A 25,727-nucleotide genomic window follows, 5' to 3' on the forward strand; every position below is an offset into this window, starting at 1 on the left:
TACATGCTGTAAGATAGTGGTCCACTTTTATTCTTTTACATGTAGCTATCCAGGTTTTCCAGCACCATTTATTGAAGAGACTGTCCTTTCCCCATTGCATATTCTTCGCTCTCTTCTCATAAACTAATTGACCATATATACGTGGATTAATTTCTGGACTCTCTATTTTGTTCCATTGATCTATGTGTCTGTTTTTATACCAGTACCATACTCTTTTGATTACTATAGCTTTGTAGTATGATTTGAAACCAGGGAACATGATACCTCCAGTTTTGTTTTTCTTTCTTATCATTGCTTAGGCTATTTGTGGTCTTTTGTGGTTCCATATAAATTTTAGAGTTATTTGTTTTAGTTCTGTGAAAAATGCCATTGGAATTTTGATAGGGATTGCACTGAATCTGTAGATTGCTTTGGGTAATATGGACATTTGAACAATATTCTTCCAATCCATGAACTTGGAATATCTTTCCATTTATTTGTGTCTTCTTCAATTTCTTTTATTAATGTTTACAGTTTTTAATATATAGGACTTTCACATTTTTGGTTAAATTTATTCCCAGGTATTCTTCCTGATGTAATTATAAATGGAATTGTTTTCTTAATTTTTCTTTTTGATAATTTGTTTTTAGTGTATAAATACACAGCAGATTTTTGTGTATTTTGTATATCCTGCAACTTTCCTGAATTCATTTATTAGTTCTAATAATTTTTTGATAGAGTCTTTATAGTTACCTATATCATTCCGTCTGCCACAATTTCCCCTTTCTGGCTATTATGGATTTTGCTGCTATGGATATTTATGTGCAATACTTTATATAAACATAGGTTTTCATTTACCTTGGACAGGTGTCTAAGAGTGGAACTGCTGGGTCCTATGCTCATTCTGGATTTAACATTTTAACAGCCAAACCCTTTTCAAAGTGCCTGCACCATGTTGTATGCCCAGTAGTGGTATATCACAGCCCCTGTATCTCCACATCCTTGCCATCATGTGTGTTTCTCATGTTTTTTGTTTGGTTTTCGTTTGTTTGTTTGCTTTTAGACTAGAAGCTCCTAGAAGGGAGGGACTCTGTCTTCATGCCTTCTCATTTTGCATTTAGCACAGTGTGGGGCACACAATTAGAGTTCAGTGGTGCAGCATAGACTGTGGTGATGAAAGAGTTTTGTTTTAGAGTTAGACTTTTAGGGTGTCTGAGCATCAGTGTATTCAACTGTGAAATGGAACAAATAGCGTCAACCCTAGAGTTATAACGAGCATTATATAAAAGGTGATCATGCTCTGTCTAATGCATATGGAAATGGCAACTTTGATTATTATTGTTTTAAATTTGCATTGATGTGTACTTTCTAAACAATCGCTAGTTTAGCCTGTTCTTTTTTGCTCCGATAGTCACATATTTAGGTATAGACAGTGTACTGGGCCTTGAAGATTGAATGATGAGTGACGTGCTATCTTTTGTGTCAAGGAATTTGAAGTCTAATGAAGAAGGACAGAGAGTAAATGGATTATTACAGCCCTGTGATAAGTGCTACGATCGAGATGCACACAGAATATGAGGGGATCTCAGAGGAGGACCCCAGACTCAGAAAAGAACCTAACCAGAACCAAGGAACTGGGAAAAGAGAAGGTTGGGACGAGCATTCCAGACTAAGGGAGGGACATTTACAAAGACCCGAAAAGGGAAGTTGAGAAAGTTGCTAGTATGTTTTGTGACGGAAGGAAGGGAGACTGGCAAGAAACGAGGCTGGAGAAGTGAGCAGGTGCCAGATGAAGATGCTGTTAAATATTACACTGAGGCGTTTGCTCTTCACCTGAGCTGCTGCCCTTCTGTTACATTTTATCGGCTAAGGAGCCACAAAGGTGGTTCCATATGTGGTAGCAGAAGTGACCATTTATAGATTAAAGGGAGCAGCGGTGGAGCAAGCTCAAAATCTCTAACACTGATGCATACTCCTCAATGTTTTTCATCATTGCCTCCCCCTCTCCTGAGAGCATTAGTTTTCTAACTGTTTCCCCCACCTATGAAATATTAATACTGTAGATAATACTGTGCATGTACTCTGTACTTAAGTGTATTTGTACTTTATACATAAGAAGTTGTTTGTTCATTTGTTTGTTTACTTGCCCTCAGTCACCAATTTCCATCCATTGGGGACTGCATCACGCTAGTTGAGAACACATGCTCTAATATGTTGGAATCTACCTGAGGCATCGGCCTAAGTTTTATCGTTTTTGTAATTCCCACAATACCTTTCAAAATGCAGCTACTTAGAATGAAGAAATTCCGTCACTTAACAGGTATTTGCTGATCACATACTATGTGTCAAGTAATGTTTGAGGAACTGAGATGACAGCGAACAAAAACCTCACCCCTCATGAAGCTTCCATTCTAAACCAATCTGTGTATAGATAAAATCATTTCACTCTTTAATCAAAACTAAGTAATGCCTGCCACTACAGATGCTCCCGCAAGTGAGAGTCTGGAGACCTGCTTACTAAAATAAGACTTGGCGTTACTTCAAGTTTGAAAATATGCTGACAGAATTAAAAACCTGTTTCATGCTGATATAGCAGGAAAATCAGAAGAGCAAGAAATAACACTTTCTTTAAATCAACGTAATGCTACCTCCCAGCCCCCATCCCACAAGGGCCGACAGGGCATTGCACATCACTCAGGATTTTCAGGACATCCCAGGGTTTTGCCCAGAACCAGTGGGAAGGCTTCTGTGACACTGGTCACTGTCTTTCTTCGGCAGTAGCTGAGAGCACTGTGTTCCCACCCACGTGGTCACTTTAAGTCTGGAAAAAGGACATTCCTGAGGCAGGGAAACTTTGGAGATGCTGGAACCCTGCAGCTATGTCTGTCTGAGGTCCTACCTGCCCTGGGAACACTGGTGGGTGTCTAGAACTCATGGGAATCACAGTTCTCTTGTCCACCCCCAGTTGGAAACTGTCTCCTCTTTTCCTTCTTGCCTCCCGTCCCAACACTTCTAATACAGTCTATTTAACGAGAGTTAGCTTTAACAAAGATAAGATGCCACACTGCTCTCAGGCTGCTCCTGCTTCTTTGCTGTCAACATTTCTAAGCCAAGTCATTACAAAGCCTGAGAACCTGCTTGAAATGGTGATGAAAGGGGCCAGGGGCCAACATGAGAGATATGAAGAAGGAAACAAATTACTATTTCAGTGTATTGTCCCGCCACTCTGAAATCTGTTCCTTTATTCTGTACTCATCTTGTAGAAAACTGCCTATTTGAAACCCAAGCAGCCAGTCTGGACCAGACAAAGAATAAAGAGCAGCAAATGCCATAATCCTTGGCTTTGCCCAGAAAGAGCGTCTCCAGATTTTACCTACCACTTTCCTTCCCCTCCCCCCCCCCACCCGGTCCTTTCTCCCTGAAAGACTCTTATGGGGGCCCACCCTGAATGGGGCTGGGAAAATGATGGGATTTGCCCATGTTTGTGAAAATTCCTGTGTGCCCGGCATGGGGGTTGACACTCGTGACACTACCATGTACAGGACAGCAAGGGTCCTGCCCTCACTCGGATGACAGGGATCCTGGCCTCCTGCTTGTGTCTCAACTGCACTTCATAGACTTGGGACCATTAGCAGGCCGGTACTGGCTCCATCCAAGCCCAGCTATCTAGCTGCTGGAATTTTCATGTTTTGTCTTCAAGAGTGTTGAAGTTTTACCATTAGACGAGGATAAAAATGATCTATTTCTTTCTAATTACTTTGGACATAAGTATGATTCACCTGACGGGGAGGGATGTTTTGCTTCAAAACTGACGTAAACTTTCTACCTTAATAATACCCATAGCTCCTTATGTAGTTAAAGGTGAAATTGTTTAAATAAGACTATTCTCAAGCTGTTTTGCTGTGTATCTAACCCAGTCTGATTGTTTCAAAGCTATAAAGGAGACTTAATGTGGGGACATAGTCCACTGGCTACTCTAACTCTAATCTGCTTTGTGTTATATTTTGAAAATAGAGGCCAATAACAAAAATTCCCACTGTTTGATAGGCCTTTTCCACCACATCTTCGGCCAGGCCTGGGGACTGGGAAGGAGACCAAAACAATAAAGTGGTGATGCACAAGAATAGGAAGAAACTGTATGTAGATGGAAGAAATGATAGAAATTTGGGAAGTTTGTAGTGAGTTTTCTACCAAAACAGGTATTTAAGGGAAGCTCAAGTTACTATTGCAAAGGAGTTAATTGACCACTGGGTCATTCTTGTACCTCCTTCACTGTTGTCCTTGGCTGTGTGCCACCTGTGACATGCGCTGTGTCAGAGGACAGGATAGAGGGGGCTTTGTTTTCTTGTGACTCTCCAGGGCTTGCAGCACGCAATAACTGTCGGCCCTCCATATCCAAGGGTTCCCCATCCACAGATGCAACAATCTGCATATCAAAAATATGTGGACAAACGGTTACGTTGCTGCTGACGTGTGCTATGTAGTTAGGCCTGCGATGGTTACATGTGTACTGAGCTTGTGAAGACTTTTCTTTGCTTGTCATTATTCCTTAAGCAATCGAGTAGAACAACTATTTAGATAGCATTTACATTGCATTAGGTATTCTAAGTAATCCACAGATGAGTTAAAATATACGGGAGAGCGTGTGTAGGTTATATGCAAGTTGTGTGTCATTTTATATAAGGGACTTGAGCATGGATTTTGGGATCTATGGGGGGTCGGGTGTCTTAGAACCAATTCCCACAAATACTGAGGATCAACTGTATGCACACAGTAGGCTTTCTAGAAATAGCAGAGGATTAATTCTGCTTATGTTCCTGTGCATGAAAGGCAACTGGGTTGTAATAAGGCGCCTCTGAACCCCTGGAAGTTGGAATAAAGATGTTCAACTGTAAGAACGGATGGCGTTAGTCTTGGGGGTTGAAGATGCCCCTCTCTGTTATTGCTGAGTATACTCACCAAATAGGTGAAACTCAAAGATGTATTAAGAAGCCCAGCAGATAGCTTAAAGATATGACTTTTGCATCCGTTCAATCCAGTAAGAACAATGACTAAGAGTATATAGTCCGACTTGGAAAGATTTGGATTCAAATTCCTGATTCTGTCATTAATTAGCTATGTGATTTTGTGCAAGTTACTTACCAATAAATTTTCTCACATGTAAAACACGAAAAGTAATGCCTGTCTCATAGGATCATTGAGAAGATGACTTAAGGTTATACGTATAGCACTTAGTATATGACAGTATAGATTCTTCTTAAAGTGCTGATCTTTAAAATAAATAGGTGAGGAGAACTTTATTTTTTATAACTTAATTTTTTAAAATTACAACTGGTTTTTATAAATTAGAAAGTGTAGATAAGCAAAATTTTTAAAAAATAGAATGCACTCATATCCTGGGCATGCAAAGATATTCAGTATTAACATTTATATTTCCTTCTAGAATTTTTCCTGTTATGTGCACATATAATTATATGTGTATGAATATGTATATATAGTTATAAATATGGCATAAAACACATTTTTGTTAACTGATTGTTTCACTGAATGATAGATTATGAATATTTACCCATGTTCTTAAATATTCCTCTATAAGATTCTCATAGTATTCTATTACAGCATATTCAATTACCCTTTTAACATGAAACTTTTAGATAGTATCTTTTTTTTTCTCTTATAATTGACATGGTGATGCACAACTCTGTAATCAAATACTTTCACATTTATATGATTATCTCCCTATGATTAAGTTCAGGAAGTAACGTGATAGTTTTCAGTAATAATAAAGAAAATAAGCTAATGCATGAGAAGCAGATATAGTAATTTAATGAGTCATCAATGAATGTTAAGGATAGAGGATCTATGTAAGCACTGTAAGAAAGGAGGGAGAAATATTTTATTTGAAATAGACTCGCTAATTACCCCAAATATAATCTTTATTCAAGAATACTTAGAAAAAACAAACGGATACTTAGGAGTTCTTGTTTGTTTTATAAACACACATCATGCAAACAAGAAAACCAGTTTAGTCAGTTTGTAGATGGCAGGTTTAGCATGTGTTTCTATGAAAAGGTCGCTTCTCTGACTCCTGGAAATAATCAAGAATAATCCAAAATGGGATAATTAACATATCCTTTTTTTGGGGGGAGGTATATTTGCTTTTCCTTATTTCTTTTTGTTGTGGATTCTACCTGCTGCTGGTGTGATGTGTACATGCCCTTCAGCCGATTGCCTCTCACACTGGGTTTGAGCTGTCCTTACAAGTATCCAAAATAGAAGCATGCAGATGGCATGTATCCATGACAGAACAATACTGACCTGAAGGGTGTGTTGTCATCCACAGGCTGAAGTGCTGTTATGAAGGAGGGATGGGGACAAGTGCCCACTTCCCTCTTGGTCATTCACCGTCCACCATGTGGTGTCTGTACTGAGTGTAATGAGGTACAGAGCACATGGCAGTGCCAGCAAGAAGAAACGATAGACGCAAGGGAGAAACTGCAGAAGTCTGCTCAGACGTAGCTGAGTGCTATAGGCTAGGTGGAAACTGTGGTGAACTAGACAGCATATGGTTCTGTAAGGGTGGTTGCTGCTACTTCCATCCAGATGATGGTAGTCGTGGGAGAAGGTAGGCCCAGACTTGCCAGGAATCCCAGTTTTCACGAGAAATGAAAACCTGGATGTTTTCAATTCAAATCATGCAATTTCCATATGTTATTGGGAAAATGGAGGAATACATTTTTTTAACGCATTTGTGGGTGTGCATGTGTGTGTATGTAAATACATACGTACATAGACACAAATCTTATTCTGTTTCTCTGGAGAACCCTGACTGATAAACACACACACGCACACACATGCACACACACACGAGAGGAAACATGGTGGAGGACAAAGACAGAAGCTAGACTTCCTTGAATATCTCTTGTTTTGTTTATTTGACTTTGGTGCTATATAAATAGTTTACAAATCCATAAAACAAAGTTAGACTTTAAAAAAGCAGTCATGAAAAATTGAAAGGGAGAAAAAAAAGAAACAGTTGAACCTCACTGGACACCCGGTTGATGGCATAACCGCACAGAACAGAACTACTTCAAGTGACTTGGAAACCCAGCAATTTGACTGTACTTTCCTAGTAGGATATACTTCAAATACTTTCTTAAAAGACAAATTTTAAATTAATTTTCTTAATCACAGTGTTAGTAGAATAGTGGCATTTGTATTCTGACACCATTCTGTGTGTACGGTGGGTTGAATCAAATGAGTAATCACGGTGGTGGTATTGAGAACATGGATCTTAGTATGGAAGACAGGTAATAACATTGTAAGATCCGTGGGATTAAAGGAAAACCTTCATTCCTGAGTTTGAATTGAAGTGTCATGTAAACTCATGGTGTTTTCTATTTAAAAACACACAACTTCTTTTCTAACCCTGTCCACAGAAGCAAGGGCAAATCCAGTAGCAATGACCTCTCAAAGCTCCCACCTTGTCATCTCCAAATACCAGTTCCCACCAAGTAACCAAGGCTTTTCACTAGAAATGGCTGCTTCCAGGCCTAGGGCAGGGCATGTGTAAGATGACCCTGGAACATCGTGTCGTACCAGAAGCTGCAGGGCCATTAACATCCACCAGGTCATATGAAAAGGACATAGGGGTCAATGTAAAGAGGCCCTCCGAACAAGGATAGGACAGTTAGAACATCAGTAGGGATAAAAATTGTGCTGGAATTAAACAAATCAAAATGTTCATAGTGATATTTAAAAAGTAACAATCTCGTGATCGCTTCGGCAGCACATATACTAAAAAAAATGGAACAATACAGAGAAGATTAGCATGGCCCCTGTGCAAGGATGACATGCAAATTCGTGAAGCATTCCATAAAAAAAAAAGTAACAATCTCATCTATCGCAGTATTTTGAAGATCAATAAATAAAGAAGGAAAAATCAAGCATCCCTCAAGTTCCTATATGTTTATCCTAAATTGCAGTTATATAAACTGTAATTTAGGATAAACATATAGTTGATGATATACAGTTTCTCTTGATAGAATGCCACCTAATAAATAAAGAAGAAATAAAAGAATTAACACCAATTTTTAATTGCTAGTGAAATAATGGCTCCTCCAGGCAAAGATTACCAATGGCTGATGACATCACAGCCAAAGTCCTGTGCCTCCTGACAGGGCAATACCACATGGTGGGCAGAAAGATACCCTTCACCTCAAAAATGTCAGTGTCCTAATCTCAGAACCCACAAATATGGTACATTACGTATAAGGGGATAAGGGGAATGAAGGTTACAGGTGAAATGATGGTTGCTGATCAGGGGATCTTAAAACGGGCAGATTACCTGCCTTATCCCGGTGTGGATAAGGGGAGCAGAAGACTCTTCAGAGTGACTGGACGTGGAAAGACTCAACCAGCCATTGCTGACTTTGAAAGTGGAGGGGACCACACGCCCAGGAATGCGGGCAGCCTCGAGAAGCTAGGAAAAGTCAAGAAAGGGAGTCTCCTTTAGAGCCTCCAGGAAGAGCAGTAGCCCTGCTGATGCCTTGATTTTAGTCCTTTGAGTCCTGGATCAGACTTCTAAGTATGGAACTGTAAGATAATAAGTTTGTATTGTCTGAAGCCGTTGAGGTTTTGGTTATTCATGGTGGTATCCATAGAAAATTAATGGATTCCATTTCCTAGGATATACTCTTTGTAAAAAATTGAGCCTGCATCTGATCAAGCCTCTCGATCTAACTACCAATCTACAGGAAATCCAGGGCACAGAGGAACACCTTATAGGAAATTATGGCAACGTTCAGCAAAGTCCAGACTTTGGGCAATGCTGTTGGGAAAATGACATGTTTTGTTTATCAAATCACGTGTGTGTGTTTGTGTAAGGGAAGAGGGTGAGGGAGAGACTGACTGACAGGAGATGACCTCATGTTCTGTGTATCAACCAATTGCAGTGTGGAACTTGATTTACACAAAATAAAGAGAGAAAATGAATATTAATGAAATCAAACATTGGCACTGGGTTTTTTTTATATTAAGAATGATTGTTTTGGGTGTGATAATGGTATTGTAGTTATGTTTAAACAAAGAAGGGGTGGTATGGTGGATGCAGCAGATAACAATAGACAAATTGAGAATTGTTGAGGATGAGTAATAGGTACATAGATGTTTGCTTTTTATTCTTTCTGCTTTGTCTATATTTTCATGTTTTCATAATAAACTATTAGTTAAAATGTTAGTAACTCATTTGACTTTGTGTTGTGAGCCAAACACACTATGTGCAAAGGCTACATTTGACCAACAGATTGCCAGTTTGAGATTTCTGCATGGTTTCAGAAAAAGGATCTTTCCTTCTAACCTTTCACTTTAATCATCATTTTCTCTCTTCCCCCTCACCTCCGCCTCCATTCTTTCTGCACTGCCTAGCAAAAAGGGCCGCCTTCCTCTGGGCAGCTGAATGACTGGCGGGCATTACAAATTGCTTGAAATAGAATTTTCTTAGAGTAAGTCAGCAAAGAGGGTGGTACGCATAATTGCATTGAACATTGAACAATGCCTCCTAGTATTTTATGTGGTGTTTTTTTTTTGACCCAACATCCCTCATTCTACCCTCTTAAAAAGAAAAAAGAAAAAGAAAGTCAATACCTTTGTTTCAATATTTGAAAGCCTGAGGTGTTTTGAAATTTTGAGTAATTGCATTTTCCTTGTTATCTCTGTGCCTCTATTTCAGGATGGAATGGGAAACTTGAGAATCACAGAAAAAGGTCTAAAGCTAGAAGGCGACTCAGAATTTTTGCAACCTCTCTACGCCAAAGAAATCCAGTCCCGACCGGTAAGTTTCCACTGAGAGAAGGAATTATTATTCCTCCGGAATCTAAATCTGGGGAAATTTATCTTGCCATCAGCTGAGCATAAAGGGTGGAGTAGGGGGTGATGTCACAGGTAATGAGATGCATTCAAATCTGAAGTCTTGAGTGTGATCACAGCTCAGTTAAAGAACTGAGGCTCAGAGAAGTAGCACATCTACAGATACATTGTGATGAAGTAGCAGGGCGAAGATTTCCACTCAGACATGTAACTCTGACCGGTTTTCTCTTAACTACCGCCTCCTACCCTAGCTTTTTTTATTATTGTTTCTCTTTTTTTCCATGATCGAAGTGATTCCTAGATACCTTACTTTTATTAATCAATATTATCAAAATTAATTTTTGTTTATGAGTGTTTTTTTTGGATTGTTTTTTGCTTCTTTGGTTTTATTTTTGTTTGTTTTTAGTGGGGTGGTAGAATTTGCTGGTTGGAAGGAATTATTAATGCATTTGCTTTGCCTGGATTGATATTAAGCATTTAGTACCTGTTATATGCATTGCTCTTGATCTATATTTACTTTTCTGAACCTGGCAAGTTGGTTAGTTAAATCATCAGTTTAAGTTACTAGTTGTACTTGAGATGAATAATTTTACCTATATTAAACTTGTTTAACTCGTGAGTTTGGACTGACCATTCCCCTCTAATGGTATTGGCCAGATAGTAAATATTTAAGGCTTTAATTTTTTTACAACTCTTTAAAAAAAAAGGTAAACAACATTCTTACCTGAAGGGCCTTACAAAAATAGGCGGTCGCTACAGTTTGCCCATCTCTCTCACTTATATTAGTGATATTTCCATAAATATATAAATATTCTGGCCGGATTGCATGTGGTACAAAAAAGCAGACTTTAAGATTATGGATAGACTCGTTGATATGTGTTATGTAAAATATCCTGAAGAAAATTTCCTTGGTGTAGAATTAGAGTCAAATATAGGAATCAAATATAGAAATGTGTTTTAGAAGACTTGAAAAAAGGTACCTGGAATTTCTCTTAGGGCTTCATGTAAGAATTGAGCTTTGCATTCTATTCTGTACCATTTTTTCCTCCAAATAATATATTAACAATAATTTTTATATCTAAATATTTAAAAGTGTAAAAGCTTTTTCAAGGGGTGATGATGTAGAATAAACTACACATACTTAGAATGTGCAATTCGATAAATATTCACATATGTGTATGCGTGTGAAACCATCACCACCATGAAGATGATGAATGTACTTGTCGCTTCTAAGAGTTTCTCCATGCCCCTTTTTAATTGCTTCATCCTGTGGCATCTGCCCTGCTGCCCCCACCTCTGTCCCCAAGCAACCAATGATCTGCTTTCTATCCTATACGTTACTTTGCATTTCTTAGAACTTTATATAAAAAGCATCAGACAATTTACATATCTAAATAATTTTAAGAATAAACTGTGTAAGTAATTTTATCAAGATCTCTTTTTAACCATCTATTTGATATCCAGCTTAAAGAAGAATAAGGATTTTTTTTTTTTTTTTTTTTTTGCCAGCAATTGAGCTGTGTCTTGGTTTGGCTGGGGAGAAATATTAGAAGTGGCTCAGGGCATAAACGTTTACTATTTCCCTTTTGGATGACATCAGAGCACAGGGACGGGATAGAGAATAACTTATTAGGCATGGCGACAAAGGTAGAATTAGTCTTTCTTTGAATTGTCACAAAAAGTGAAAATATATATATTGGCTCAAAAAGGCAAAAGAATAGAAAGTCGGTGCCTTAGTTTATGTGGCTCCCCTTCCCACAAGCACAGGGGCAATTGCCGGCTGAATGGAATTGGGTTCTGGTAGCAAAGGAGGCCATGGGAAGGACTGCTGGGCAGGCAGACAGTAGACTTTGCCACACTTAACTGAATTATCTGCTCACATGATTCTCACGTGACCCTCACATGTAGCAGCTTTCCATGCTCCACCTCGCATCTTCCGCTTGCTGGTTTTGTCCTGATACACCTGACCATTGCTTACAGACCGCCACTGGAAGATGGTAGAATTCTCTGCAATATCATTTCTCCATCCATCATGGCTGCTTCAGTTTCATGGGATGTCTCCTGGTTCCCCCATTATAATGAGATCAGTGCCCAGTTGAACGAGATTACTCAGCCCCTCCAAGTGAGGATAACTAATGAAGCAACACGAGTTCATTTTGGTTTTGTGTTTCATTGATCTGAGAGGAATTCAGATTGGTTAAGTAATCCACACAATGTTCAATACTGTTCTGATTTCATTATTGAAGGTTGCAACCCTGGTAAAGTCACTACAAGTTGATTAGTGTGATAGCAATCACTTTGGAAGATAAACTGATGAGAAAATGTTCATCTCCGTAAATCTTCCATCTGGGAACTGAATGAAAGCCCTGGGATATTCTACCTTCAGCCACATAGATGCATAGCTTCTAAGTAGTAAATTATCATCCCGCTCAGAAAATATATTGAAAAGGACACACAGTAAATTAACTATGCTGTCATCACATCCAAAGACCAGCCTGTCCCTGGAAATACTACTTGAATGCATTAGCACAGAAATTTGTAAAGTTAAGGGATACAGTGCCAAAAAACACCCCTCTATGTTTAAATCCCTATTTCCATATGATAGGCAACTTTTTAATTGCTAAATACAACTACAGATTTGGGGCAGGAGCAGTAGTTCATAAATTGAATGAATACTAAGGAGACCTTTAATCACACAGTGTCATTTTGGACCAAAATGGCAGCCCCCTACTTCTCTGAAGAGGCTTCTTACCCATGCTGCTGGAACTAGATGGTGCTTGTGAATAACTTAACGTGAGGTGATAAAAGAGGACACTCGCATTTATTGACCATCTACTTCGTGTCCGGCCTACAGCAGTAGGAAAGTTGCACAGTGAATTTTTCCCCGTCCTCATTTCGAACTGCACTTGGAGTGGTTATAGGGGTCCTAGCCCATTGCTCTATTGAATTTAGAAGGTCAGGAGAACAGAGGGGAGCAAAAGAAGTTAGAAGAGGGATTTAAAAAGCTAATTTACTTTAAGAGAATAAAGTAGAAACCTATTTTAAAACATTTAAGGGTATTTATATGCCTTTCAAATATTTTTATCCTCTAAAAACTCACCTATTTTAAGATGTTCTGCCTTCTGAAACGTGTATAAAATTATGAAGTCATATCTAAATGGGGTTCTTAGAGGTTGCCTATACCGATAGAGAGCATAACAGGGTGGTGAAACCTGTGTGCTGTATTGTTGGACGTGGGTGGCAAGCAGTGCTACTATTTGACAGATTAGTGATCTTTGAGCACTTTCTTAATTTGGCAAATCCTTGCTTTCTTATCTGGGCAATTGAGATGATATCCATACCTACATCAGGGGTAGTTATAAATAAGTAAGGTAATGTTTGTTAAATCCTTAATTCAGAGCTTGGCATGAAGTGAGTGCTCCAGAAATTGTAACTCCCGCTCCCACCCCTTCTCTTGATGATGATGATGATGACGATAATTTTCACGATCAGCATCCTCATCTTGTAGCCCCCATCTCATCTGATGTTTGAACTTCCTCTCAACCCAATGGTCTTTCATCCTCTTCTTGAATGTCTTGTTAATCACAAACTCTGCCTTCTAAGGAAATCCACTCATGTTCCATACCTTTTAAGTTAAAATTTTTCTTTCTCTGGGTTATACTCTTGCAATGTTCAACTCACGTTTTTCTCATTCTTCTACTTAAAAAGTGTTGTTAGCTCTGGCACTCGTAGATTACCGGCACAGTCTTCGGAGGTGGGGGGAAAATAGGTTTATGGTGTATGCCAAGTACCTTAAAAAACATTTGTATACTTTGAGCCAGTAACGATATTTCCATTCATTTTATGATGTAGAAAAAGTAAGACATAGTAAAATATTAAAGATTAAAATACACAGGCCAGTTGCTTTACAAAAACCAGTTCGAATGTGGGTTCCTAGTAAAGTCTGCATTCCACGTATGAAATGGTGTTTGATGGTATCCCAGTTTGTTAATATTTATGAAAGTTGAAAAACTACTGTATACTCCCTGAAACTCAGCTGGTCATCCTCACCATGGATTTCCACATTTTTACCTATCATGTCTTTGTTGTAGGAAAGGGTGAGTTTTCCTTTTTTTCAGTTCTATTTTTTTTTTTTAATATGATGTGAATTGAGACTTATTCCATCAGCCTGAATTACCAACACTTATCTAGGGTAGAAGTTGAAAGAATTCAGTTAGAATTCAATTAGACCAGTAACTTCACTTAATGTAGGAGGCCTTAAGGCCCAGAAAGGAGGTAGGATTTACCCAAGGTATACCCCCGGAAAGTCAGAACTGAAATCCAGGATTGCAGTGTCCTTCCACATCAATATGCTGTTTATGTGATGATTAATTTTCTCATGACACTGTGTTTAGGAAAATAAATTGAGTTATACATGGTTATTTTCCTCTCACGAGGAACAACTTATTGAAATTCAAAAGCACTAAGAAAAGGAAAAGATAAACAATAGTGGATAACACAAGACGAGCTTAATTATGGCTGATCTAATCACTGAGATGAGATTCTCTACTTCATAAATTTAGTAAGAAGGTTATAAACTATTAAATGAACTATTTATATGAAGGCTTATGAAAGAAGGTACACTCTGCATCCAGCCCACAGGTAAGAGTTTATGTCCCTCACGTGGTGTCTTCCTTTCAATATGAATTAGTTTATAATATTTAGATACCTGAAGATTTGACATTAAAAAAAAAAATTTCCGTTTTCTGATTCTCATGAAAAACCAGAAAATCTGGCCTAGTGGTTTGATATTCCTAAGGAGCTGAGTAGCAGCCGCCTTCGTTAGTCCGGCAGTTGTTCTCCAGTTTGGCACAGTCTCCATCAGTCACTACTGTCTCCTCCCTAACGTCTTAACTCATTTCTATCATAGGCCCCTGAGGCCCCTTGAGGGTGCAGTTGAGGATATAGATGTCTCATCATGCAGGACTCCAGAAATTAGGTTGACTCCTTAGGATTCGTCGTCAGTCACGACTCACTGTTCCTCACTTCTTGTTCCTCCGTTGCCTCAATTTCTCCTAGTGGTCTGGCTCCTGTGGGTTTTGAAACAATATGCAAGCTCAGTGACAAGGACTAGCCATCTCAGAGCTTCTGGAGGCCGAGGCGCTGGACCACTGCAGCCATGCCCTGCCCTGAGTCTCCCAGAATACACCTCCTTTTGGTCTTTTGTCTTCTCACCACTACAGAGCATAAATGGGGAGGAGGCAGACAGGGAGGAAAAAAGGTGAAATTTTTGATTTGCTGTGCTCTGCCTGAGGCAAAAAAAAAAAAAAAGCAGGATGGCAGGTGAGCACCCACCGTGACTGAAGAGACTCCACTGACGGTTTCATTGTGTTGAGAAGAGCCGTGTCTCCAGTAAGTTTAGAAACCAAATGAAGTCTTCTCCTCAGTGAGCAGAACAGCTTCAAGTCCCCAGTGAACATATTGCACACAAAACAGTACTTTCCATGCCACGTGCATGGAACATGAACATCTTGCTGCCTTTAATTAAAAAGTTAACTGGACCATGAAGTATTGCCCGAGTAAGTAAAAGTGATTTGTAACTAAGTCAGAGGGGTACATTAGATGTCTTTGCATTTCTTTGCTCACAAATAAATTATGGAGATGATTTAAAAATGGGAGGGTCGCCTCTAAGCCCATCTGTACTCTGAGGCTGATTGCCATTCCTGAAATGCATCTTTGTTTTTACATGTCATAATTGATTGTGGACAGTCGTGTGAACCAGCTGCTTACTCTTCTTTTTTTAAACAGATACACAGACTTTGAGTAGGGCGAGTCTTAATACTATGGTCGGTTGGTTTACTTATCCTGGGGAACAGAGATCATTATTTAGAGACTTTTGGTTGCCGTAGACTTAAAACAGGCTGCTGGGCTTTTTGTTCTTCCTTTAATTTGGAAGAAACTGACTGTGTGTGCTTTTCTTAAATGAAGTTCATGCTGGAAATGTAAGAGTGACAGAGGGCTTTGGTCGGATCTCAGTTATAACTACAGCAGCCAGAGTTTTGGTAGAAGAAGGTCCAACCTTCAAATGAGGCTGAGACTGTCTAATTGTATGATTTGAGGGTCATTGGGCAGATAAGCTCCCCAAACTCATTCTTCTTACCTGTCATGTCTCAGTGTCCATAAGTCCATCATTATAATCTCATTTATTTGAAGACTCAGGAATTTGTATTCATGCCAAACCCACACTGCAAATACCCCTTCCCCCCATGCACATACACATCTCCACAAAGGATTTGAGGTAGCTTAAAAGAAATATGTGCAGTAACATATAGTAAGAAGAGATATAACGGTTTCAGATCAGGAAACAAAAATTAGAATAGAAGGCAGAGGTGAGGGCAGCTCAGTGGAATCCAAGGGACTGGCCAGAGCGCCCGTGTAGTTGTTCTTGCTACGCCTGGCGTTTTGTATGAAGTTTCCAAACAGAGGGACATGGTCTCTGGGATGAAACCTTGAGTCTATACCCTCTAGAGATTAATATAATGGCCTGGCCGGGGAGGACATTGGTGTTCTAGAAAGTTCACTAGATTCAAAGTTAGAGAATCTGAGTTCTCTTCTTCTTGTCAGTGCTGATATGATCGGCCCTAAGCACTTAGCACGGCATTCCTCTTCTCTCCGTTTCTTTATCTGTAAACTAAAGAGGTTGGACATGACCAGTGCTTTTCCTAAACTTTTTTTTTTTTAAACGTGGAATCTTTTTTCAAGTCAAATTTTACTTGGAATACCCAAAATGGCAGCAGATGGAAGCTGAGCTGCTGTGATTGGGGGTTGGGGTACTGAAGCCTTTTGTCCTGCCCACCCCATCTCCCTGTCACAAGATGCCAGGGCCCTGAGGCTCCACACGCCACAGTCTGAGAACTACCAGACTGTATGAAAACCTAGCCTCGCTTCATCTAGGTCTCTGCTCAAATGGTAGTTCCTCATGGGTACTCTTCCTGATCACCCATTGAAAAGCTATCCCTCAGTAGCTTCATTTTTTTGTCATTATATCATATGTTAACTACTCAATTATATTAATTTCTATCTATATATAATATGTATATATTATTCAATTAAGTATCTATACACTTACCTGTTTTGCTTATCCTATTACTATACAGTGATGGCAGGGACAGAGAAAGGCAGTTACTAAGTGATGTCCTGGATTAAGACCCTGGCTCCACCATGTACTAGCTGTGTTACCTCAGTCAAATTACTTGACCTTTCCTGTGCCTCATTTTCCTCATCTGTAGAATGGGCATGGTAACAGCACTAGTGCATAAGCTTATTTACAACATCGAGAGAATTTATTTTATGTAACAGAGAGTTTATTTTATAAAATAATGCCTTGTGTATAAAGGACTGTGTAAAATTGCAATACAATTTATTGCTATTAACATTTGTTAATATTATTATTTGCTTCGTTTACCACTGCATCCCTAGTTCTTAGACTAGTGCCTGTCACATGGAAGGAAAGCATTTTTTTGAATGAATGAATGAATGAATGTTCTGTTAGGATCCTTCTTTCTCAAAGATTCTATAAGAGCCTCTCAGGCAGGGAAATAAAGACAGATTTCTCTTTTATAGGCACTTACAGCCTGATTAAATGTCTGTATCGGCCACATGTCTGCACTTCTCTTCCCCATCACGATGGCACATCAGCATCATCTATAACTCTTGTTTTCAGGGACGTCCCACCCACCTGTAATGACTACTTGGTGCAAGTCTGCTTCTCGCTTATTTCATAAGTAACATCTGAGAGGGAAAAGTACACCTCAGCGTCTATCGTGATTTGGTTTTTGTTCTTTTCATGATAGGAAGAGTCCTACTTTGGCTACTGTGGCATCCCACAGCCAGTAATACCTGCTGAGTATTTGGGGAGAAGGATGGCGAGAGAAGCTAGCTTTAAGGAAGAAGGATGTTTTAATACATCCTGAAAAGTTTTGTTGTTCTTCACTTCTAAAGGGTTGGCAAAAAAAAAAAAAAGTGAGTTTAAAAATATTTTCTTAATGCTGCAATCAAAACATGCTCACCTTCTGGAGACCCCTGGCATGTCCAACACTTAATAATTGCTGTGGGTGCGTTTCACTGCTAGTCTTAATTTTTAAAAACTTGTTGATTGTCAAAAACACTGACAATTTTTCAGAAGATGTCATTTCAGAGGCCAAGAAAATACTTCTTTGCCATCTGAAATTATAATCAAATGCTCACTCTTACTCTGATTTTGTGATCTCCATCAGCTGAGTGTAACCTTTTGCTGCTGCGCTCTGTAAATTATTACCAGTGATGTTGTAAATGGCAGCTACCTAGATTATAAGTGTGGGACTTTCTATTTCCAGAATGATTCTATTTTTATCAACCATGATTCTCCCTCTAGGCAAATACCAAATGGTCCACAAAGCAAACAAGCCTTTTAAGACTGATTAATATGTTTTTACACTTACTTGTTGCATTTTGGAGGGAGTAAGACGTAGACTGTGATAAAAATCGTCATGTTGTAAGAATAAGACAAACACATTACCCTGTTTTTTCCTTGCCTGTTACAGTAAGGTAGAGTTTTCTACCTAGGAAACCATAACTTCCACTTTGTACCACCAGAGTCATGGAAATAAAAGTGTCATCTCTCTACAGTAAAGGACAAGTACAGAGGGTACGAGAATTGCAGTTTTCCACTATCAAGCTCTGTACATTGGTTTGGGGCCTCGGTTAAGGCTCAGAAAGTTATGTTAAAAAAATGTTGGAGGAATATTATGGAAAGGTGAATTATCCTTAGATGAGAAATTGAGCTGGCTTTATTTTTAAGTTATTAATTCATGAGTGTTCATATCACTAGATGGATACATAGTTCTCATGTTTGTTTATGACCAGTTGTTAACAAACCAAGGTTTTTTATTTATTTCTTTGCATTCTTGATAATTTTTTGACTTGTCTTACCATGAAGAGTTTTCTGAGTTGTGGAATTGACCCCTCTGCTTTCTCTGGCTGCCCCAGAGTTCACTAAATCGCTGAGTATTTCTTTCATGATATCATAGCAGCACCCCCATGAGGGAGGTACAGGAATAAGTTTAATGAAAGGAAAACAGGATGTGACAACATGACATACAACAGAGTTAGTATAAAAGATGGGCAACACCAACGTGTGGATTATGTGAGACAACTGCCCACTCTCAGTGGGGGAAGGGAGTGGGGATGTTTCTGTCAGGGTTCCTACCATCACAGCTCATCCGAGGGCTGAGGAGCCTGTGGAATTCAGCAGCCTTGATTATACAAGAAAGTTACTTCATTTTGTTTTGGAAAGTTGGCCCATATGGCAAAAAGTGCAACTGTCTTAAAAATCACCCTTGGGAAGTCTAAGTCACCAAAATGTATAGTATCTGTAACTTCAGGCGCACAACCTTGTACAGTAAATCTAATGGTCAGGAGAACCATGGAGGCTCCGCTGAGTAGAGGAATGAATTAAAAAGACTGTTTTGCAGATGTCTGGACCATTGTGTTCCTGAGATAACAAATCGCTACCAGGAAATGGGGAATGGTTAGCAAATGTTCAAGTGTTGCTGAGTGCCTGCAGGGTTTTTGCTGTTCTGTTTTAATATTGACTATCTATGATTTTAATGCATATTAAAAGATTTGCTATTATGGAGATTAAGTGAACTAATACATGCAAAATCACCTAGCAGAGAGCCTGGCTCATAGTAATTGCTCATAACTGTTTTCTGAATTTGAATCTCCATAATACATGATTATGCCCTCATGGTGTAAGAGCGAACAGCCACAGTGCTAATGCAAAGTTATCTCATTTATTCCGTATAGTAACCCTAGGCAGGATCTATCATTTTGATCTTCTATTTAGAGCTGAGCAGTCAAAGGCTTACCAAGGCTTAGGAAGAACACATATGTAATATTCCAACCTGTGTTGTCTCTAACCCCATGTTCTTAACCCCATGTTTGTATCCGGGGACCATACACAGATGTTGGCTTATGCTATTGTTGGCCTAACTTATTTTCCCTGCCACCCAAGGAAACATGCAGGGTGCTTGTCAGTTTCATGAAGAAGAGAGCATGTTATTTCCTTTTTTTGCCACCTGCTGTTTCTCTGGCCATTCCCCACATCCCTTCCGATGGCCTCTGCTCTATAGTTTTCTCTCTTATGCAGTCACAGCTTCCTATGGAGACCATTTGTTCTCCATTCAAACCACTGATCTCCTAAATTATGCCGTCTCCTACTACACCATTACTTCTCCTAGTCACGCCTTCTGTTCGAATTGTATACAGTAGCTACTTGGAAATAATCAAGGATCCACGTGCTAATGAAATCTGACTCACAAAAAAATGCCATGATATTCTAGAGATCTTAGGTTCTATAGATATGATTTTACCCAGAACCTCAGACTATAAGTTGCTGGTTTTTCTCATTCTGAGCCCATCAAAATGAGACAAATACGAACTCGTAAAAACCTATAGAAATTCCAAATTTCCAAAGACCTGGCCTTTCTTAACTCTGGATCCTTATTTGAAACTACAGAACACAGGAAATATGAGTTATTATTTTCTCAATTCTTCCAGGTCTCCAAATACCTAGTATCATCTTAGATTCATAGGAGAGAAGTTAATTCATTATAGATAGTGGATGCCTTAGGCATTAGGGCTTAATTACCTGTGAGAATCCCTCTGGAGAAAGGATTCTCTCTTCTTCATTCTGAATTCAACTTCTCTTACAAGTTCTTCAGATATAAGAACAACGTCCCACTGCCATTCTTATTGCCATTCCTTGAACTATCCCATCATTTCTTATCAACCCAAAGTGATGTGTTTGCAATATGCTTAAAAATACAGTACTCCCACAATGCAGTAAGTGTTTTTAGATAAAATCTTCTTCCTCTTTTAAGATGAACACTTTTCTTCCATCTCCTTTAGATATTATGAAGGGTTTGCATATCAGTTAGTGTAAGACCATTAATTTGTATATTTTCTTGGCCTAATAGTCATTAATTGCAGCCTAGGGAATAACTGAAATCTTCCTGATCATGTATTAATATGTTATTTAATGCAGACATTGTATTTGGACACCATCTCTGTGTCCATCATTCGGTGTGCGTTTTTTGTGTGTGTGTGTTTTTTTTTTTTTGTGTGTGTGTGTGTGTTGAAAATTTACATGATGAACTTGCCTGGTCCTTCCCACCTCCTCTGAACCATCAGATGTGCCCCACACTGTACAGTCAGGAGTGCGCGCCGTGGAACTCTAACCCCGCCATGTGCTCATACAGTCTTAGTCTCACCCTGCTTTCCCTAGCCCATCCTCTACTCCATGTTCTAAGCTCTTCTCAGCCTTCCTCACTTCCTCACTAAATCATCTTTCTGCTTGTGGCCTTGCCCTAAGCTGGTTTCTTACACTCAGTGTTGCTTTATCAACTTTGCAAGGTCCTTTCTGCCTCGACTATGGTGGGGTGAGTTCTCCCTGTTTGACTCTATAGCCTTCAGCCATCCTAGATTATCACCCCACCTGGGCTCCATGGTAGTCTCCATGTGGAAATGCTCTCTCTAGATACCTCCATTGGCATGGGAAGACTCGGAACAGGGTCATTGTGAAGGCAATACAGCATAGTAGCAAAGTACACGTGATTTAAAGATAGACTAAAATTGGGTTTGAAGCTTGGCTTTGGTACTTACTAGTTTTGTAATGTGGGCTGTATTACTTGACTGCTCAAACTTTAGTCTCTCTGTCCGTAACTATAAGGTAACCAATAGTAGAGTTGTTTTGAAAATTAAATGAGAAAACATATGCAGGTGCCTAGAACGGTGCCCGGTGCTTAGTTCATGTAAATGGTCACTATTATATTTCACTTTATAATGAAAGGCTTCACGGTAGGAAAAAACCTGGAGACTGGTCTTGGAAGATCAGTACTCATTTGGACACTTCTGTGTCACTGAAAATATAAATAAAGTTCCTTATACTCATCTGTGTTTACTAATTCCAGTTACATTGGTCAGATGACGACTTTGAATCCTACCAAAATTGCACCTTTTAAGCTGAAGCAAATGGGAAGGGAACTCTCTCTTTCCCAAAAGCCATTTCCCAAGAGGTGTCTATTCAACCCATGCAAATGCCGCTGTGATGGGCATATCACACACCAGCGTTAGCCTTAAAGAATGATTCCGGGGCTGCTGCCTCTCGGTTCCCGGGGTGTATCCACAAGGAAAAAAGAAACAAAAGCAAAGGTAGGTAGCCCCACTTGGTACAGTTGATTGACTTTAATAGGTCCTGATTATGCTGCTCATATTCCATGAAATTAAAAAGCTTACAAATGTTATGAGCCATTACCCTTCCATTTAAGGGAGCTTATGACATGTTAGCAACATTTAATGAAATTCTTTTCAAAATGCCATCGGCAGACTCAGTGAGAGTCCATGTTGAAATTCAACGTGAAGAATGGTGTGAGAAAGTTTGTTCTCTACCTGCCTGACTTTGTAATGTGTAGACCCACCTCAAGGCCAAAAGAAGTTTCTCGTCAGTCAGAGGTGATCTGCAGGTATCCGGAAGTGTTTCTGCTTTGACCGTGAGAGTGTTTTCCAGTTTAAGAAGAGGTTACAAAGACTGCCCCATTTGTGTTTGTGCTGACAGTGGGAGCTCAGAATAGCCTGCATTTATTTACATTCACACATTTTAAAACCTAAGTCCTTTCTATTGAATTCTGTCTCTACTTGTTGACGATCTAAAACATTCTAGCAAATATTCCAAGGTTAGTGCCTGCCCTGTCTTCAGCAAACTCTCATAATTTGGGAGATACGACTTTGTACAAGAAGACAATTAAAGCATAGGAAATGAGATGATTAAATCCTGGATGCTGTGGTACTGAATATTTATGCAACATAATTTCAGGAAATAAAAATATTACAGACAGTTGAGTGGGAGTTTTTCTAGAGTGTAAGAAAGATAAACAGTGGGGCATAAGTTATTTAGGAAGTATCAACACTGTCTGTTAAATTGTTCATTTTAACTTTTATGATGGGGATATTTCATGGCAATATCCATTTATTTTGTCTGTTTATTCAGAAGGATTACTGATCATATCACTGTCTTGTTGGTGACATCTCCTACTACTTGTTGAGATCTTAATGGGTCATGAAGTGTACCATGTACTTTCTATCCGTTTTCTTTAAATCCTCTTGGCAATCTTAAAAGGTAGGTCACATTATCTCCATTTTATAAGTGAGCAGAACTCAAGGGCAAAATAGGTCATTTTCTCCAGTTGGTATATGGAGCAGTTGCAATTCAAATCCAGGTACCAATTACCCCAAAGCGTCTGTTTCCTACCTCAATATCCATCTGCTTTGGAGAACAGATTATGTCAGGGCAGCACCCATCCTATCCCGCTGCACTGGGAGCTGTTTGCAGGAGTCCTGTTGTAGGCCTTATTCACACTATATTCATTTATCTATCGCAGTGCTTGACACTCAACAAGTATATGTCTTATAAATAAGTGATTGGTGTGTTAAATAAGCACAACTCATAATGTAATTAGCATGCATCTTTATTTTTGCCTTCACCATTTCTTTGAAATTTGAGTTGGCGACACCCATATAAAAACTAGGGCAGTTCCTGGTGGGTTCTCTGCCACTTAAAAGTTGTAAGCAGTATGGTGGCGCCTTATAGGACAAAACATAGGCTCAGTTTGGAAATTTTAAATGTCTCATCTAAGATATTTGTAGATTCAAGCCTCATTCAAAATTAGGTGTTTCTTTCTTTTCCCTTGATACAGCCTTTAGTTGGTGGTTCCTTACTTTTGGGAGTAGGAACAGCGTTCGTTGAAGTTGTCTCCACTGTCATCTTCTCCTGATTTGCTAGCTGCTGGCTATCATTGTTTTAGACCCTATCAGGGTGGTGATGGTGGTAGAAAGTGGGACAGTTGTTACTCGCCTGGACTGGTAGATGACAAAGCTGACCTCCTCCCTTATGAAGCATTTTCTGGATTATTTGGAAGTACCCAACCCTGGAGGTGTGATACATCTCCAACTCCTGTGGAAAAAACAGATGAAGCATTCTATCCGTGGACAAGGTGCTTCACCCCTTCTATTCCACATGAAAACTTCTTGTCTCCCCAGTAGTCTCTTTGACAGGACTTCTGATGACTCCAGGACAGCTGTCTCCCCTACTCGGCCCATGTCTGACTTGTGAAAAATAATCACACATCCTTTCCCTGACAAATGCTGAGAGTGCGAGATCTCCCTCTGGATCTCCCTCTGGATTTCCTGGTGACATCATAGTCATCCTATGATGACTTTGTTGGTAGGGAATACATGCAAGATCTCAGAATGGATTCAGTGAAGGCTTTTTTCATTGGGCTGGAGATTAGAAAACAGGAGCTGCCCTCCAAAAATACACATGTACAAATCCCCTTTGCTCCACATCCTTGACCCTTACGTCTTCTTGAATCCAGTGCGGATATTCTCGGATATTTCCTTTGTCAATTCTGCATATTTTGATGTAATATCTAATGTTGGACTTTCACATCAATTATATCTGCCTGATTAAAACCTTATTTTTAATATCCTCCTAAATATTTCCTGTGATAGGCTGGCTTTCAGGTGAAAATGTTTGGGAGTTCCACCTTATTTCCTTATTTAGTGCTACCCTATTCTGTATATAAGGTTCTGTGATGAAAGGAAGAAAATGTTAATGCTCACTCAGGATGCCCAGGTGAATCAGGGTTGGGGGTAAGGACCCCAGTGGCTAGCGGAGAGATATTTCTGCCTTCATGACTTTCCTTGCTATGTCCCCACTCTAGACCTGGAGAAGCATACTGATTTTTCTCTACGTAGTGGATAACCAAAGGCAAGATGATACATATTTTTCCTTGTTGCTGAGCTTCTATGGGCCTGTTCTGGTTTGCTTTCAGAAGGTATCTTGATTAATAAATCTTTCTTGGCTTTCTCAGAGCAACAGTCTTTAGAATAATGCATGTGGCAAAAACTGCCATTAAGTAAGGTAAGCTAAGTGGTTGGCTGGAGTTAATTCCATTGGATGCTATGGTGATGTCATTTGAAGCAATTCACTTTATTATTTTTTTTTTAAAGGAAGAAAGCAAGTATGTGAAGATCAGATGAGAAAAAATGCAATAAAAAAGATGTTGTTTCCAATGGAACTGATCAGAATTTGGAGTTGAATACGTCCTTCCTTTTGTGTTTGTTGCTTTCTTTTCATACTTGACTTTGCTGACTCTGTAATCTTGGAGTATTCAAGGATAAGGGGCCAGAAGGACTTTTACTTGCTGTACCTGGGGACTTCCCGCTCATGATGGACTAGAGATATCATCTGTAAGTTTGCTGCCATTTCAATCCCTTATCTCTCTTCCCAGGATTCTGTGATTGCTCTGCTCCCAGTATCTTATACAGAGCACACACTTAGTGAGTGTCTGTAGACTTAATGTGAATTAAGCCACCTTCATTTCTTCTTGCACTGCATTGCCTATTATGTAACACTTTAAGAAAACATATCTGAGCTACTTCTGTTTTTTTAGCATTGCAGTTAAGTGTTTGGATACATTGCAGTTAAGTGTTATGACACAGAGAAGGTGCTCAGTAAATTATTATGGAATCAATGGAAAGTGACAAGAACAGAGGGAGAAACGGAAAGGAGGAAGGGGAGGGAAGGAAGGAATTTACGGAAAGAGATAGCTTGTAGTGTGTTGTCCTGCCCTAGTCCAGTTTTGCAAGGTGCTCACTCTCGGTTCAGCTTTTCAAATTTTTCAGTTCCATTCTTCTTTTCTAAATAATTCTTAATTGGAATTTAATTCCAATCAAGCTATAGATAGCAGCCAACAGTTCATATTTTAAACTCACTGTATATGTGCATTATGGCAAAGGACTAC

At 39.3% G+C, this 25,727-nt stretch overlaps 1 protein-coding gene and 1 non-coding gene across 5 annotated transcripts in view; both read left to right on the forward strand.

Moving 5' to 3' along the window:
- The window catches only part of SGCD (sarcoglycan delta), an 827,683-nt gene that overhangs the window by 613,234 nt on the left and 188,722 nt on the right, over positions 1 to 25,727 (forward strand). For all 4 annotated transcript variants that reach the window (XM_074313830.1, XM_074313831.1, XM_019750404.2 and 1 more), the window contains one exon: positions 9,710 to 9,811. In XM_074313830.1, the coding sequence (XP_074169931.1) occupies positions 9,710 to 9,811 (102 nt within the window). The remainder of the gene's footprint in view (positions 1 to 9,709; positions 9,812 to 25,727) is intronic.
- On the forward strand, positions 7,753 to 7,862 carry LOC141567408 (U6 spliceosomal RNA). The gene has a single exon (XR_012489991.1). It is a non-coding gene; the product is annotated as a U6 spliceosomal RNA (small nuclear RNA).

Source organism: Rhinolophus sinicus, linkage group LG10 (genome assembly GCF_036562045.2).
Source record: "Rhinolophus sinicus isolate RSC01 linkage group LG10, ASM3656204v1, whole genome shotgun sequence".
Classification (NCBI taxonomy): Eukaryota; Metazoa; Chordata; class Mammalia; order Chiroptera; family Rhinolophidae; genus Rhinolophus; species Rhinolophus sinicus.